Source organism: Primulina tabacum, chromosome 11, assembly GCF_025594145.1.
Source record: "Primulina tabacum isolate GXHZ01 chromosome 11, ASM2559414v2, whole genome shotgun sequence".
NCBI classification, from domain to species: domain Eukaryota; kingdom Viridiplantae; phylum Streptophyta; class Magnoliopsida; order Lamiales; family Gesneriaceae; genus Primulina; species Primulina tabacum.
The window spans coordinates 4,629,901-4,647,110 of NC_134560.1; the positions used below are offsets into that span (position 1 = coordinate 4,629,901).

The 17,210-nt window shown below is 37.0% G+C and overlaps 2 protein-coding genes and 2 pseudogenes across 2 annotated transcripts; 1 reads left to right on the forward strand and 3 right to left on the reverse strand.

Annotated features, from left to right (window-relative positions):
* Positions 1–283: 283 nt before the first annotated feature.
* On the reverse strand, positions 284–837 carry LOC142519926 (uncharacterized; annotated as a pseudogene).
* A 5,459-nt stretch (positions 838–6,296) lies between these two features.
* LOC142518895 (non-specific lipid transfer protein GPI-anchored 20-like) lies at positions 6,297–7,594 on the forward strand. Its single transcript, XM_075621746.1, has 3 exons — positions 6,297–6,719; positions 7,076–7,135; positions 7,334–7,594. The coding sequence occupies exons 1-3, from the start codon at positions 6,365–6,367 to the stop codon at positions 7,507–7,509; spliced, it is 591 nt and encodes a 196-aa protein (XP_075477861.1). The 5' UTR covers positions 6,297–6,364; the 3' UTR covers positions 7,510–7,594.
* Positions 7,595–7,869: 275 nt separating this feature from the next.
* LOC142518861 (proteasome subunit beta type-2-B-like) lies at positions 7,870–11,114 on the reverse strand (annotated as a pseudogene).
* A 1,103-nt stretch (positions 11,115–12,217) lies between these two features.
* On the reverse strand, positions 12,218–16,808 carry LOC142518973 (type IV inositol polyphosphate 5-phosphatase 7-like). The gene is made up of 13 exons (XM_075621840.1): positions 16,582–16,808; positions 16,235–16,494; positions 16,036–16,123; positions 15,609–15,668; positions 15,354–15,462; positions 15,164–15,268; positions 14,309–15,077; positions 14,026–14,219; positions 13,727–13,835; positions 13,465–13,613; positions 13,141–13,379; positions 12,821–12,898; positions 12,218–12,740 (listed from the first exon to the last, which is right to left on the reverse strand). The coding sequence occupies exons 2-11, from the start codon at positions 16,262–16,264 to the stop codon at positions 13,157–13,159; spliced, it is 1,836 nt and encodes a 611-aa protein (XP_075477955.1). The 5' UTR covers positions 16,265–16,494; positions 16,582–16,808; the 3' UTR covers positions 12,218–12,740; positions 12,821–12,898; positions 13,141–13,156.
* Positions 16,809–17,210: the final 402 nt, after the last annotated feature.

Sequence of the window (17,210 nt, forward strand, 5' to 3'; positions counted from 1 at the left end):
TGATCAAAGACCACACCACACCGCGTCGCGCCGAGGCGACCGGGCGCACGCGTGTGTTTAATACACCGAGGACATAGCTCACTAGCGTCTTCTCCCGTCTAAAAACTTCTTGTACTCCTTGGGGCCCAAACCCTTAACTCAAACTTAGAGTTAATAAGGAAGACTTCACTTGTCTACTTTTACAATGTGGGACAACTCCCACTTCCTTTACCCTTCATACTCTTCTTATTCATTTATCCAACAAAATCAAGAAACCAGGAAAGCGCAACACAAGAAATTATGCACGTCGCTCTTCTATTCCAAAAATGAACTAACGGTACTCTACTGGGCAACTTTATCTGTAGACAAGAAACTATAAACAAACATGTCTCTAATTCCACCTTTGTTAAATCATACTTTCTCAGAAAACTTTCCCTTGTAAATCCAACTTTTTCCAACACCCTCTGAGACCCTACATTCTGCTCCACCAAATCCTCCAACCCTACTGAAAATGGGAACTTTCTGAAAACACATGGAATCGCCATTCTCATAGCTTCAGTCATAATTCCTTGCCCCCAATACTCGTACCCGATGGCAAACCCCACGTGGGCACGGTGTTGATCACCCCAGATACAGCCTTGATGGAGACATACCTAGTGGAACGATTGTCTATGCAAATGGATTGGTGCCACGGATGTGGAATAGCAACATCCTTGATATAACGTAAGGCTTCTTCTCTAGAGGTTATGGTGCCCATCTTAAGTAATGTATCACCTTATCATTACTCGCCCATTTGAGAAAGTCATCAATATCAGAAAGGTCGTAGGGTCTAAAAGTTATCCTTGAGGAGTAATCCATATAAACTCAATTCAAGAGGACCCGAAAGGGCTACAAGTCTGATATGGGGATGAATTTAGTGTTAGCTAAGATTTTTAATGAGGTGGGACCCACGCTGAATTAAAAATTCAGAAAATCATATCCCACGTCGAAAAATTTATAAAACTGAATGAATGAATTAGTTATAAATAGAGCTCAATTCCTTCAGTTATTGTATCCTAAAATCAAAAGCTTTTCAGCTTTGATAAAAAGAGAGTGCATTGAAAAAAAGAGTGTATTTTTTTCTTGAGTGAGGGAATTCTCTTGTGTGAGTTAGAGAAATTATTTTCTCGGTATACTCGGGTTTGAGAGTGTGAGAAATATTGAGTGTATTGGTGTATACACTTGTTGTAATATTTCTTTCGGTTATAAAAATTGCAGTGCTCCGTGGACGTAGCCTATATTGGATGAACCACGTAAATCTTTGTGTTCTTGTTGGTTATTTTATTCCGCAATTTGGGTACTATATTATCATCGTGGTTGGCATCGCTTCGGTGTAATTTCCCAACAATTGGTATCAGAGCCTTGTTGTGAAAATTCTTAAGAATTCTGAGTATGCTATGTGGTTGCAGCTTTGTCTGATCTTCCACATCAGAAAAGATTTTTTAGATTTTTTGCTAAGGCTAGAGAAGTGATGGCCGGAGATGATGGATCGGGACCGGGAATCAACAAGTTCGACGGAACAGATTTTTCGTTCTGGCGGTTACAGATAAGAGATTATCTGTACAGTAAGAAGCTGCATCAACCTCTATCAGGAAAGAAACCAGAAAAGATGGAGGATGATGATTGGGAGCTCCTTGACCGATAGGTGTTAGGTGTGATACGACTGACCCTAACGAAGAATGTGGCACATAATGTGGCGGAGGCAAAAACCACATAAGAGATGATGTCCATTTTATCGAACATGTACGAGAAACCATCAGCAAACAACAAAGTACATCTCATGAAAATGTTATTCAACTTGAAGATGGGTGAAGGTGCTTCGGTGGCTAAACACATCAATGAGTTCAATACGATTGTTTCTCAGCTAACATCGGTTGAAATTAATTTTGATGATGAGATTCGTGCACTTATTCTTTTGGTGTCTTTACCAAATGTTTGAGAACCAATGCGGGCAGCGGTTAGCAACTCTGTTGGAAAAAGAAAGCTACAATTCAATTATGTCAGAGATCAAATTCTTGCTGAAGAAGTTCGCAGGATGGATTCGGGTGAAGGAACATCATCGAGATCTGCTCTAAATCTCGAGAACAGAGGAAGGGGCAGGAGTAGCGAAAAGAATTCTAACCGATGGCGTGGTAGGTCCAAGTCAAGAAATGGAAAAGACAAAAGCAACTTTGAAAAGAATTTGAAGTGCTGAAGCTGTGGTGAAACTGGTCACTTAAAAAAGAACTGCAGAACAACAAAGAATAATGCCAATGTTGTCACTGAGGAAGTACATGATGCTCTGCTATTATCCATGGAAAGCCCTGTTGATTCTTGGGTTATGGACTCGGGAGCTTCGTTTCATACCACTGGTGATCGCAATGTATTTGATAATTACATCGCTGGCGATTACAAAAAAGTTTTCCTGGCTGATGGAAAACCCTTGGAAATTGTTGGTATGGGTGATGTACGGATGAAGATGTCAAATGGATCTGTCTGGAAAATCAACAAAGTCAGGCATGTACCAAAATTGACACGCAACTGATCTCGGTGGGACAGCTCGATGATGAAGGCCACAATGTGACCTTCGGTGATGGTTCCAGGAAAGTGAACAAAGGAGCCATGATTGTTGCTCGAGGAAAGAAAACTGGAACACTTTATATGACTTCCAGTTTGGGAAATAAATTAGCGGCTGTGGATGCTGGAGCTAATTCAAGTCTATGGCATAGTAGGCTTAGGGATACGAGTGAGAAGGGAATGAAGATGCTTGTTTCAAACAGAAAGCTACCGAAATTAAAGATCGTTGAACACAAGCTGTGTGAAGCTGTATTTTTTGGAAAGCAGAAAAAGGTGAGCTTTTCAAAAGAGGTTAGAGAACCGAAATCAGCTGATTTGGAGCTGGTACATACTGATGTGTGTGGACCATCTCCTGTGACATCCCTTGGAGATCACTCAAGATATTATGGCACTACTGTTGACGATTCGAGCAGGAAATTTTGGGTTTATTTTGTGAAAAATAAATCGGATGTTTATGAGACTTTTAAACAGTGGAGTTAGCCATAGAAGATGTGATGGATTCACTGTCATTCAATCACATGTGGGAGTTGTCAGAACTTCCTGAAGGTAAAAATGTTTTACATAGCAAGTGGGAGTACCGGTTAGAACACGACGGTAGCAAGCGGTACAAAGAAATACTTGTTGTAAAAGGTGAAAAGGAAGTCATTGGTTACACTGCTATTTTCTCTCTGGTGGTAAATTTAACTACTATTAGGACTGTACTTGGATTGATGGTAAAAGAAGATTTACATCTGGAACAGTTAGATGTAAAGACGACGTTTCTTCATGGTAAGCTAGATGAAGAAATGAATCAATCACAAGGATTTGAAGTACGGGGAAAAGAGAAAATGATGTGCAAACTTCAGAAGAGCTTGTATGGTCTCAAACAAGCTCGAAGACAGTGGTACAAGAAGTTTGATGGTGTAATGAATAATGATAGTTTTCTGAGGTATCAGGCTGATCACTGTTGTTATGTGAAGCTTGATGGTTATTATATCATACTACTGATATATGTAGATGATATGTTGATAGCATGAGCTTGTCTGGAGGAGATTGATAAACTCGAGAAAGAGTTATCAAAAGAATTTGCTTTGAAGGATTTGGGTGCTGCAAAACAAATCTTTGGAATGAGGATCCTTAGATATCGGGTGAATGGAGTCTTGAAGCTTGAGAAGATTCCTGGAAGCAAGAATCCAGCTGATATGCTCACGAAACCTGTTATCATTGAAAAACTGAAGTTGTGTTTGACTTCAGTTGGTCTCCTGAACTAACAAATGAGGTATGAGCTGCTGCACTGATGGTGTGAAGACATGATTGAAATCAAGTCTTCAAGTGGGAGAATTGTTAGGTGAGATTTTAATGATGTGGGGCCCACGCTGAATTAAAAATTCAGAAAATCATATCCCACATCGGAAAACTTATAAAACTGAATGAATGAATTAGTTATAAATATAGCTCAATTCCTTCAGTTATTGTATCCCAAAATCAAAAGCTTTTCAGCTTTGATAAAAAGATAGTGCATAGAAAAAAGAGTGTATTTTTTTCTTGAGTGCGAGATTCTCTTGTGTGAGTTAGAGAAATTATTTTCTCGGTATACTCGGGTTTGAGAGTGTGAGAAATATCAAGTGTATTGGTGTATACACTTGTTGTAATATTTCTTCCGGTTATAAAAGTTGCAGTGCTCCGTGGACGTAGGTTATATTGGGTGAACCACGTAAATCTTTGTGTTCTTGTTGGTTATTTTATTCCGTAATTTGGGTAATATATTATCATCGTGATTGACATCGCTTCAGTGTAATTTCCCAACATTTAGTAAGGAGAGGATTGTATGGTTGACAAACTTGTGGTCCAGAATGTGATTTCGTAATATAAAGTCAAGAATGTGATGTGATATCCTAATATAAAGCAGTGTGTCCTAAATGAGATGATGAATCCATTTACAAGATATTTTTTCAGTGAACAACTGATAGAGATGCAGTTATGGTTGCAAAAATTCAACCAAGAGACACAATGCTTCAAGAAGAAATATCCATGAATTTTAAGAAGCAGAGTCGAGTCAACAAAAGAACTCTGCTTGTTTCCTATGTTATGTCACATTGTAATTCACGTCTACTTTCTAACTTCTTTGCGACCAAGCAATCAAGTTTTTTTTTTTGCAGGCTGACTCAAATCCCACTATTGAACCGCAAAATCATATAAAAACTCATACATGCCATTCTAGCTACAATCTTCTTCATCGTCACAAACAGAAACAAAGACGAAGGACAGGATACCTATCTACTCTTTCGATCGAAATGAGAAGCAGTTCAAATTGTCAACACACTCCCGCCACTGAAATACTGGATCCATATTCCGACGCCGACGCCTTCATGGAATGTTACTCCGACGAAAGAGTCGGCAAATTCTGCACGTGAGACACCATACTACCAAAGAAGCTGCCATTGATCGCGTGATAAACACAGTGACCCTTCCACCCATGGCACAAGGCCATATGCCTCTGGGGTCAATATCCGTGACGCCATTCCAGAGCGATGATGGATGCCGTGCCGAAATCGGACGCGTGGTGGTTCTGCTTCTTTGGGAAAAGGGATCGCCACTCAAGCGGATAAATGGCCGCGAACGCGGTGTTCGTGGAATTGGATAATTTGGATAGTTTTATATGTTAAATCTTTGCAAGAACACAAAAGCTCACGGGTAATATTTGTGAAAAAAGATCACCAACTTTCTTAATTCATGAAAAGTAAAATTTGGATCGAATTGACGAAAATAGATGTGTGACATTGTATCATGAAAAAACCTATTCTTACAAGAAAAGAATGTGAAGTTGATCATTTGAGGAATGTATTATATTTTGTATTCAAACGTCAAAATGTGAAACAACAGTTTACAAAATAAAAAAATGGATTGAATTTCTTAAGAGCAAGCGTGAGACGATTTTACGAATATTTTTTCGTGAAATGAGGTAACTGAATTCATATTTGAAGTGAAAATGATACTTTTAACACAAAAAAATAATATTTCTCATGAATCCGATCGGGTTGGAGATCAATCTCATAAAATTGACATGTAAGATCGTTTCATTTGAGTTTTTATGATTTGTTAATTCGGAAATGCTAGTTCAGTTTTGATGTATTTTTTAGGTTATTTTTAAAGAATTTAAAGTTACTTTTCGATGTGTGACGGTAAATAATTTTTTTTCAAATTAAAAACTTTGAATATATTCGAAACAAAATTTGCAATCTACCAAACTCAACTTATAATATGATTTATGCATTGATGAATTGTCCTCCGTTCTTGTCACATTGATCAACACCCTGATGACATTACAAAACTTTGTAATTTCAACACCTTTGAAAAACTTTGACAAAGTTTTGTAAAACGGAGGACACCCTGATATGTAGACCTTTGATCAACACCCTGATGACATTACAAAACTTTGTAAAACGGAGGACAATTTCAAAGGTGTTGAAATGCTAGTTCATTTGTGATATGCATTGATCAACACCTTTGAAATTGTCCTCCGTTTTTGTCACATTGTTTTCCTTGGTCCATAAAATTTCACCATTCTTCAGAAGAAAGAACAAATGTCAAAACCAATAAAAAGACAGCCGAATTTTATGAGGAGTGGTCACCTAAATCTCTACATATCACAAATGTTGGTTGAAGTAGTTGAACCTCAAACTGAAACCCAAATTCTCTTGCTTCAAGTTAATTATTTTAAAAAATATAAAGTTTTTTTGTATCCATATACTAAATCCCTCACATTTTACTCCTTGGAGATTCATATATTTCCTTTCAATCCCCCTAAAGAATGCCTCAAACCGAACCAATGGAAAAACTTAAAAGCTTCAAATTTCTAGTACTGGCTTTTGTTGCAACATTACTGATCATCATTAGGCCAGTTCACGGCCAATCGCGTGCTATCTGCACGCGAGCCATGCTTCGAAGCTTTGGCCCTTGCATTAACTTTCTGACCGGTGGCTCCAACGCGTCGTCTCCAACTCCAGATTGCTGCAGTTCACTCAAGAATCTGGTCAGCAATGGACAAGATTGCTTGTGCCTCATTGTTACAGGAGGTGTCCCTTTACAGATACCTATAAATCGAACTCTTGCTATATCTCTTCCACGTGCTTGTAAGATGTCTCGCGTTCCCGTTGAATGTAAAGGTGATAGTTTATAATTCGGAAGCTTTGCCAACATTCTAGGACAACTTAATAATTGTCAAGTACTATTTATCACCGTTTAGTTACATTTTACATGCAGTTATCATAGATGCTATAAATTTTACAAATATCAGAGTAGCTCTCAGCTACCGAATATAACTTTTGTATGATGACGGTCGACCCGAAAATGCTCAATTTGGAAATAGATTCACTTCTTGTATTATGTATATATTCTAGCTTTCTCATGTAGCCACTGCCACTCCTGTTCCATCTCCTGTTATGCTTTCAAATCATTATTTTAAAAAATGTTAAAACTCGATTGTCATTTCACTAAATGATACTTTATTTGTCAAATCCAGAGAAACCAAGTGGGAGTGGACCTAATTTGTCTCCTGCATCATCTCCTCCAATTCCTAGAGGTACTCTATTTCCATGTTAAGTTTTTGAGGTCGCAGTGGCAACACAAAAATTTCAATAGGGAGGCAATTTATCCTACATTGGCAAAGTTTAAATATAAAAAAATCTATCAGTAAACTTTGAGAAGTTCGAGTTACATCCCAAGTATAATTTAATTATGAGGTAAGGGCTAACTTTTGATATCAAATGCAAAATTGCAGTTCCGATGATTCCACAGCCTGTAATACCTTCTTTGGCACCAGAAAGTGACTTGGTTCCGACCTTGACACCGCCAGGAATGCGACCAACTCTGGTGCCATCGGCCGCTGAGATGGTTAACGTTTTCAGTTCTCTAATGGCAGCGGCGTTGGGAGTCTATTTCTTGAAATTCTATTGATTTTTGCTCGTTCTATTCGTGTTAGTTGCGAGAATATAAAATATATATATTTTTTACTGTAAATTCAGCATATATATCTTCTGAATTATTCAAATAAATTCACGAGTGGCAGATACTCCAGCATAAGATTGCAGGAAAATATTCTTCCAAATAAAAAAAGAGGAACAAGATTGCAGGAAAATAAACTAGCAAATAGCAGTTATACTTATAATACGCACGATAAATCAAACCAGAGAGAATCGAATGAGAGCAAGAGGAGTCGTCGCCACTCGTGACAATCAACAATAAATATTGATGAGCAGCTTGCATGCGTATATTCCAACCTCATAGAATATATTTAAAAATCAAATTTCAACCATTCTTAAAAGGTGAAAAAAAGACATTAAATGGCATTTCTTGAAATTTTTAGAAGAAATATGAAGATGAAGTTTCAAATATTGTCCGCGCAAACACCCTCAAACGCTTTTAACTAGAGCCAACTAAAATAAAACCTTCCATTGAAGGACTATTTAATTCCCTGGAACCCGAGCTTTCGGCATATTACAAATCAAACCCAAAGGAGTTCCAGTATACTAAGAACCATCAGTCAATCCAGTTGATAAATGAAGATATAGAGTTTCATAAACACTCAAGCTGAAGCAACAGGGGCATCCTTGATAGACACTGTGCATATTCTCTCGCCCCATCCTAGTCAACAATTTTGATCACAAAATTTGGTGGTGCAACAATCAGCCTGTAGGTACGCACTTCTATTATGCACTTATCTACCAAGTCAATGGATTCTTCCACAGTCATGTCTCTTCGGTAGTGTATATCCATTCTGGAAAGAGCGAAGTACGCTCCATAGCCAAAAGCAGCTTTATCAAGCTTGCGAAGAGATGCGATGTAGTCAAGGAAGAACAGGGATGGGCCTCTCTTCATCATAACCAGCAAGTATCATATTCACCATGCATGGATTCTGGAAAGTTAAAAAACAAGGTATATTAGATGTTAAAGGTATGCAGGTAAGGAGCACAGTGATATAAACTATAAACTATTCAAAATATTCACCATGTATGGATTCTGGAAAGTTAAAAAATCAGAAAAATCAGGTATATTAGAGGTTAAAGGTATGCAGGTAAGGAGCATAGTGATATAAACTATAAACTATTCAAAATATTCACCATGTATGGATTCTGGAAAGTTAAAAAATCAGGTATATTAGAGGTTAAAGGTATGCAGGTAAGGAGCATAGTGATATAAACTATAAATTATTCAAGTTGATACATTTTTGACTAACTAAAAAGAACTAAAAAGCCTTTCTAAGTTTCAATGGTTCTAATACACATTGACCTGTGAAATGGGGAGATTCCAGGGTACACAACATCACTAACTAGTGAACGTTACTAAAATATCAAGTATGATCCATCGACAATGGATTTGATAGATTCTCGGAAGAAGAATTGTGTTAAAGAAATGCCTTGCCCGAGTCGCTGAAAATACAGAGACTAAATGGTATGCAGTAAATTAGGTGGCAAAAATGATAACTCGACATACAACGGAAGTGTTTGTTAAAGGTTATCGGCTAGACATTCAGCTAAAACAGATGTAGTAACACCAAGAAACGAAAAATACTTTCTCACAAGAGGGAAAATTGAAATGAAGTATTTCTTCGTGCATGAGGATATGCTTAGATTGATAAATTTTGAGTGTTCGGATTCTAGTCTTCTGGGTCTAAGTGTAGCAACTGCATACCCGAACTTGAGGTAAGGGTTGTGATGAAACATAGATTTTCAGAGAAGAAGGGACATCATTAATGTAGCAAACAACGTTCTCATTTAATGTACACACTGAATGAGAATCAGATTGTATACTTTATTTCAGTAAAGTAGAAGACAAAATATAGATAGGTAGTTAGATATAGTTATTCGGTATGCAAATTTGGTCGCACTTATAATTTAATTTTAGGAAAAAAAATTACCTTGCTTTTTAGTATTTACCAACTATATTTTTGAACCCAAGATTAAAACAGTAAAGTGAAAAGGAAAAATCATTTGTTATCCAGAAACCTCTAAAGAAAACTTTATACCTTTCTCAAGGCTGTGACGAACTTCTGGTGAAATTTGCAGCGGCTGCAGTGGTCAGAGGAATGCCATTACAAAATTGGTACAAGTCCACATTCTTCTGCATGCACTCAGTAAACTGAGCCCTAACACATCAATCCACAAAAAAATTAACTCACCCTTAGCTCGAGCCACAACACAGTGAATCGTGCAAAAGTCAAAAAATGTCAATTACGAAAGTGTTTTATTACAATGGAAGCATACATTATCAACAGGGATTCACAGATGACGTAATCTTTGATTAATTGAACTGTATTACCAAATTCTAATACCAAATCTCAATCTTTATTGTAATTGATCTCCATAAGAACTATCATTGATTCCAATAAAATGGCATAAAATTTTGGAACATATACTCCACATCTGTAATTAGTAAAATATATTTTTTAGAATGATGGTTTCATTGAAATGCAATTATTATTAATAAGATTGTCTCTAGCTAAGAAATTTAGATCAAATAATGAAAGGTTATTGAGAGTATTTTACTAAATAGTGAGTTTGTGATGGTCCACATAAAGATAGAGTAATCTTGTCTATCACATAAGATAATATTTCATTGAGTTTTGTGCGAGCCATTAAATAGGAAAGCAATCTGTAAAACATAAAGAGTCAATCTTGCTCAACAAGACATTATCCGAAGATAGACAGATAGCTCATAATTCAGTTGCTCCTGCAAGTCCCTGCTCGAGGAACACTCACTTCAAAGAAATAACTCCTACGAATTCAGGACCACCAACACACCCCCAATGGAAAACGACAAATAAATCAACCACAATAATGATCTTGCTTATCACTTGAGATAATACTTGAATACGGTACTTCAAAGAGCTTTGAGCGAGCTTCCAAAACTCTCTTTTGTGTGACAAACCTCTCACACGGAAGAGCTGGAACAGACGAGGCTTCGCTGTTGAGAATACTGGTGCTAATTTAGCATATGGTACTTTAATCATGATAACCATGTGTAAATTCGTAGAGTATAATCAGAAACAGGAAAAATCAAATTAAATATAAGTTAAAATCCAAAGCTTTGATTCATAAACCCCTAGCAAACACAACAACAAAACAAACCCATGTACAAAACATCAAACCAAAAGTCACAAACTACAAGCATTTCACGCGCTTCATTTAAAACGCAATAGTTTACCCAAAAAATATAATAAATCCTCAACCAAGTAAAAAAGAGATTTCACCGGCCGCCCGTCTCTCCGGATGCTCCCATGAGCTTGTGAGAATCTAAGAGCACGATTTTGTCCTCGTCAGTCCTTGTGCACAAGGATGCTGTGAACCGCCGATATGTCCACCTCGACTATAGCAAAATCTTTACCCACTAGTCCAAAAACTGATTCCCCATATTTTGAATTCATACTCAGCAACGAAATTAGATCCCAAGTTGCCTCACTTTTTATTCACACCTTTCTGCCATGCGGGACTTCGAGCTTCGGCAAGAGGACGGGCCTTGGAGAACAATAAGGATAAAATCGTGTTGCCATAATAAAGACGCACTTTATTATTATTATTATTATTTTTTTTTAACAATCCAATATCGCACTTGTTCTGGTTCCATTTTAAAATATATTTTTCATATATATTAATATAATTTAAATTTTAATTTTTCATAAAATTTGATCAAATAGTCTTTCTGAATTCAACTTAACATTAATGTTTATTTTTTGTAGGTGCATGACCTTTAATTTGATGAGGATCATCCACAAAAAATAGGATTGCAAATTTTATTTTGTAATAAATAAAATTATCATTCAAGTTTGTAAAGTTCAATCTATTGATATGTTAACAATATTAAGACAAAAACTTGTGTGAGACGGTTTCACGGGTCGTATCTTGTGAGACGGATTTCTTATTTGGGTCATCTATGAAAAAATATTATTTTTTATGCTAAGACTATTATTTTTAATTGTGAATATTGGTAAGTTAGACCTGTCTCACAGATAAATATTCGTGAGACCATCTCATAAGAGACCTAGTCTTATATTAATGACACCAACGGTAGCATTTATTTTCAATTGATACTCAGAGAAAACATTGTCTCTTCAATTGATCATTTTTAATTTCAGTATGTGATTTTAATGTTTTTCAAAATATAATATTTTTTCATGAACAAAATATAATATTTACAAACAAACTGTCGGAGAAAAAAATATTCTAACGTAAAAATAAATAAGGATCATTAAATGCGACCGTACCACTACCATGTCACATTTCTAATGTAAGCCATTAATTAAGGCAAATGACATTTATATCTTAATTGGAAAAGTATTTCCACGTCAAACCACGAAATACTTTAACAGAACTAACTGACACATAGCCAAAAATATTAAATAAATTAAAATTGTTGTTTCGTAAAATATCTCTCTATATATAAAATACGTTCACCCAACCAACCCCCGCAACTTGAATAGACGGATTTCTTGAAAAAATATTATTTTTATGAATCAAACCGTGTATCCGTGAGACCACATATGAGTAGAATACTAAAAAATGTTTGGACCAACTGTCATTATAATAATATAATTATTATTAACAAATTATGACACGAGCTCAGATGCTGCATGCACGTGTGTCGGTGTCCGTATATGGGAGACAGCCAAGAAAACGACTTTTCAGTCAAAATCATTAGCAGCAAAACATTGAGCACAAGGCCGTCTTTACAGAATTCAATATTGTGCTTTCGGTCACGTTAGCAATGAGTGTTACATCAGATTCTCACGTCTTTTCTTCGCTTAAAACAAACGGTAAAAAAGGGCATCATTATTTTGGCCATATGCATTTCTCCCGTGGACAAGAATATCTACCCTAACAAACAAAGAATCATCAGAAGTTAACAAGATGAAGCAAACAAGATTCTTGTATTCCCACCTGCTCTGTCACTCATCCCATGGTCTTGACACAGAACGGACTCGTTCCTCGGTACTCATGTTGACGAAGGTGATCGATCATACCTAGTAACGAAGGCTCAAATTACTTGAAAAAAACATAGAGACGACGTGTTGGGAAATTGTGAATCTAGAAGTTTTGAAGACTCGGATGTTGGAAGAATGTAATCAGTTAAGGAGTATGCATTAATCAAGTCACACCGTGTCAAATTAGTCTCCGGAGTGTAGCATATCACGTCTGATCAGAAGACGAGGAAGAAAATTAGACTAAAATCATAAGCACGCTGCAGGATGTGTAAAATTTAAGGACAGACTTGCCTTCATCGGTTAACGAGAGGAGATGTCCTTATCTATTGTCAGATTGGTGTATGCCAAAACTCAAAAGCATCTGGCGACCTATAAAAGGGAACCAATTATACAAGAGAAATACAAAGAAAACATTAAAAACTCAAGGGATAAGACAACTGGATGCATCACTAGACAATATCTGGGAGTCGGTACAAAAAGGGATTGTAAAGAAGGCCTATATGCTGATACATGAATCACAGGCGGAGCGGAGCATAACATGTTTAGGATCAAGTGTTCGGTAATATACCAAAAACAATAGCTGATAAAAAGGGAGCATCTCAATGGCGTACCAACATAAGAGTTCCTTCAAAAGAAGGAGAGTTCTGTGTAACCATGTGAATATGGTAACATTTCCTCCACCTCGATTCTGGAGCTCGAACGACTCATGCTTTTCCTCAACCGGCTGGGAACAGATTCGACTTCGGCCCAAAAAACACTGGAGACCGGTCTATGATCCGAAAACCTACATTCCCCACGAACGTACGATAATTGTTGAAGACCAGTACCGTACCATAAAATCCGGTCACACCTTTAGATATGGAAAGTTAGAAATCAGCTCCAGCTAGATATAAGCCAAAAATCTTCAATTACTAAGCCGTATTAAAGATATTTACCATGCGGGCGTCCTCCGTTTCTCCTTTGGATGCATATCATCACCTGCATATCTGTCTGAATTATGTGAATATTTATATGTTGGTGGAAAATATACCTTCCCTTCTTTCCAGCCGTCAAATACTCGACCTTGTCTATGCTCAATCCGCAGCTGTCAGGAAAATAAAGTATAGTTCAATATCGGCAGATGGACAAACAAAATCAAGCCAAATAATTTCAAGAAACGGAACAAGATATGTCCTCTGTAAGAGTAAGATGTCATACTTGGTCCTTTTCTAACAAGGCTCTCCAGTTTTGCATTTCAATGAGTGCTTTAGCAGACCGGTATGGCAGTGCTATACGATAGTTCAGATCTCCCAGCCAGATAGTTCGACTACATCAAAAATAGATTATCAGTGAAAAGGCCTTGTTAACCAATGATAAGCACAAGAATAGTTGAACGAAAATTTTCCATTCGACTATGCTCAAAGGTACTCGACAGCGAGAAAATACCCCTGATTTAGCTGATCAAGATTAAAAAAATTACCTACTTAAAACAAACCAAATGTTTAAGAAAATCTTACTCATGTCCAAGGATTGTCTCTGGGGATTTCTCATCATTGATGCAGTTAACACGTGGGAATCTTGTTTTTCTTAAGATTTCTGTGACATCGGCATTTCTTCGTAATTCATCACCTTCCTTCTGACCAGATGTCAAATGGCTGCACACGAAACAAAAGCTGGTCTGATGCAGCAACATGCTGATTGAAATAGATCCCTGCCACAAAAGAACAATACTGCCCTTAGTTAATTATTTTAAATTGCCTAAATACAAGCAAAAATAACTATATTAACATAAACGACTACCTTATTGCCCAGGTAACCCATCAATCCTCGACCAACACAAGAAACCTTTATGTTCTGTACAAATTCCCTTAATTCGCTTCGAACCCAAACAGTAAGAAAAATGCCGACCATTTGCTTGCTTGCCACCAAAGAATATCTATAGCATTCGGGCATCATAGCTGCATCTTCCCCCTGATTAGCACTGTATGACATTGGAGTATTCAACACCGTACTAGGTGAATCCTCAGGCAAATAATCCTCATCAGACTCCAATCTCGAGAAATCACTAGGCCTCTGACCCCAAGAATAGTCACTAGGCCGCCGACTTGAAGTATAGTCACTTGGTCGATGACCAGAGGAATAGTCACTCGGGCGACAATCACTCGGCCGCTGACTGGAAGAACAGTCACTTGGCCTATAACCCCATCTCGTATTTGGGTCAAAGTCACTGTGTCTATGGCCAAAAATTGTTCTTTCACAAACACTGAATCGCCTGTTGAGGTAAGTTTGTGGTGTAGAGGAGTCATTTTCCATTCCCATATGCTGTGGAGCCTGGAACGATCGACGATGAAAGAAGGCCGAGGCTTTGTGCCTGGCTGGCCCCTCGAAATCTGCATTCCACTCGGCAATTGGATCAGGGATAGGTGACGGTGTATAGCACCCACTTCCTCCACTAGTGCCAGGAGCATTATGTAGTGTTCTTTTGATAAGAGTAAGCCACTTTTTGGCAGGACCATTGTCCTCCGCACCAAGGATGTTACTAGCGTTCAAAGGAACTATTTCTTGAAATCTATAAGATGAACATAAAATAAAATTAAAAAAAAAGTGTCGAAGTCGTTAATATTTGTACATGTGAATCACGAATTGAGATCATACCCGAGTACATAAATGTCAGCAGGTGGTGCAGAATGTAGCCAATTATCTAAGTTCATGTTGCTCAGCGGTGATTTTCCTCCAACATTCCACGTTGATGCAAAGACACTGAAAAAAAAAATTCAAAAACAGAGGAACGTCAACAAGGGTTATAAAGTCTGGAAATGATTATAACTCTTTTGATTAAACATACCTATAGTTCTGGATATTTATAATCTGAGGGTGATCAAGATAACCTCTCCCCCGCCTGGAACGAGACCCTGAATGGGAAAGGGAACGCTCCACATTCTTTGGTAATTTTTCTGCATTCAAAATCAATGTCAACGTCAAATAGAAACAGTCAATTTGCATGCAAATAAAAACTGATTATGAAAATCAACATATATTTTCAAACCTCTGTTAGTGTGAACTCAAAGTTAAGAGGTGTAATGCTACAAACCAGTTTTACCTTTCTTGATTGTGAATTGTCCCCTTTCAGAGAACCTGCTCCTCCATTCACCTTCGCCACCTAATTAAGAAAATATCGTTATCTAAATACATACCTCGATTGACCTCACATAATTCAAATCTTGCTAATAAACTGACCAAAAGAAACTCCGTAACTTTCAATTTTATGAAGAAGACAAAAAAATTAAGACAAGTATTATATGATAGATAGATTAAAACTTGACTCAAAACCATTGTAAATTTAATTAACGGTGAAGAAGACGACAAACCCATGAAACAAAACAAGAGAACAAAAATAATATTTTTTTTACCAACCAAAAAGGTACAATGTTTAACGTAGTTTAATCTCGAAACAGAAATCAAGGCAGGCTCCAAAATGCTAAATTCAATGGAGAATGCCACTCGCAACAACAAAAATGAGTACTCACCTCCATAAACAGCTCCATCATCTTGATATTCCCCGTTTTTACACTTGATATTGAACCACTTTCTAATCAATTTCTTTGACCACGAGAGCTTCACATGATACCCAAAACAATAATCCATTCAGCAAAAAAAAAAAAAAAACAAGATTTGGATATTCAATTTCATTTCAAAAAATTATAAAATACGGGAGAAACTGACAACCTTGTTTTTCTTGGAATCCACATCCTTCATTGTTGCACCTATTTCTGATCTTTGCTCGGAGAAATTCCAGAAATCAAAAGCAAGTTCAGCCCTTTAAAATTCTCTACTTTCCGGCAGAAAGAAATAAAAATTGCAAATGGGCCTTCACAATTTTAAAGCAGACCGAATTCTAAGAACCTGACCATGCATCCATAAATCAAGATTCAATTTTTTTCCTAGAGTTGTCACTTCGATGTTCATTCCAACAGCTTGTACAGGCACTATGTTGACAGATATACAGTAATCCATAAGCAAATAACATAGAAAACCAGACAAGGACCAACTTAGGAACAAGACAAGGCAATTACAAGAGAGAGAGTGACGGAGACTGAATTTTGAGGGGGCCTTTTTTTCTCCATACACACTGCTTCGTTCTCAGTAGCAAAATGGTAACAGCAATGCATCGAATTTGAACTGAATCAATAAAGTGAGTGCAGCATTCTCTCTCACACGCACAAAAGCGTGTTTTTTGTTTTTTGTTTTTTAACCCATAGCCCCATGGAGGCCCAGCATGATTTATTGGAGAACGCTCTAACAACTACCTCGGTGACACATTTGAAAGCAAGATTTAAGGTTATGAATATGATTGGCTTTTCTGCCCGAGTTGTTCTAAAGAAATCATTTTTATTTGTGAATTATTAATATATCAAACAATATGTCATTTACTGATCAGACCACCACAATGGTGAATTGAAGAGTGTAAAAATATTTCAAGAAAGTTCAAACCAACTTCTAAGTTTTATTGTATAATTGAATAGTTAGCTATGAGTTATGACTAAAATAGATGTATTTTTAAATTGGATTTGATCCATAAGCTCCTACAAAAACTTTGCATTCACTGGCAAAAATTAAAGGTTAAAACACAAACCTTTTTCAGATGCATATTTTGGGCCATTTGGTCTTACAAACAAAGTTAAAGCGGCTAAAAGAATCCAAA

Coding starts and splice junctions, on each gene's coding strand:
- LOC142518973 (XM_075621840.1), bottom strand. CDS start 16,264: ATGAAGGATGTGGATTCCAAGAAAAACAAG. Junction 15,269..15,353: donor ATAAATATCCAGAACTATAG/GTATGTTTAATC, acceptor TTTTTTTTTCAG/TGTCTTTGCATCAACGTGGA. Junction 14,220..14,308: donor TGGGTTACCTGGGCAATAAG/GTAGTCGTTTAT, acceptor CTTTTGTGGCAG/GGATCTATTTCAATCAGCAT.
- LOC142518895 (XM_075621746.1), top strand. CDS start 6,365: ATGCCTCAAACCGAACCAATGGAAAAACTTAAAAGCTTCAAATTTCTA. Junction 6,720..7,075: donor CGTTCCCGTTGAATGTAAAG/GTGATAGTTTAT, acceptor TGTCAAATCCAG/AGAAACCAAGTGGGAGTGGA. Junction 7,136..7,333: donor ATCTCCTCCAATTCCTAGAG/GTACTCTATTTC, acceptor GCAAAATTGCAG/TTCCGATGATTCCACAGCCT.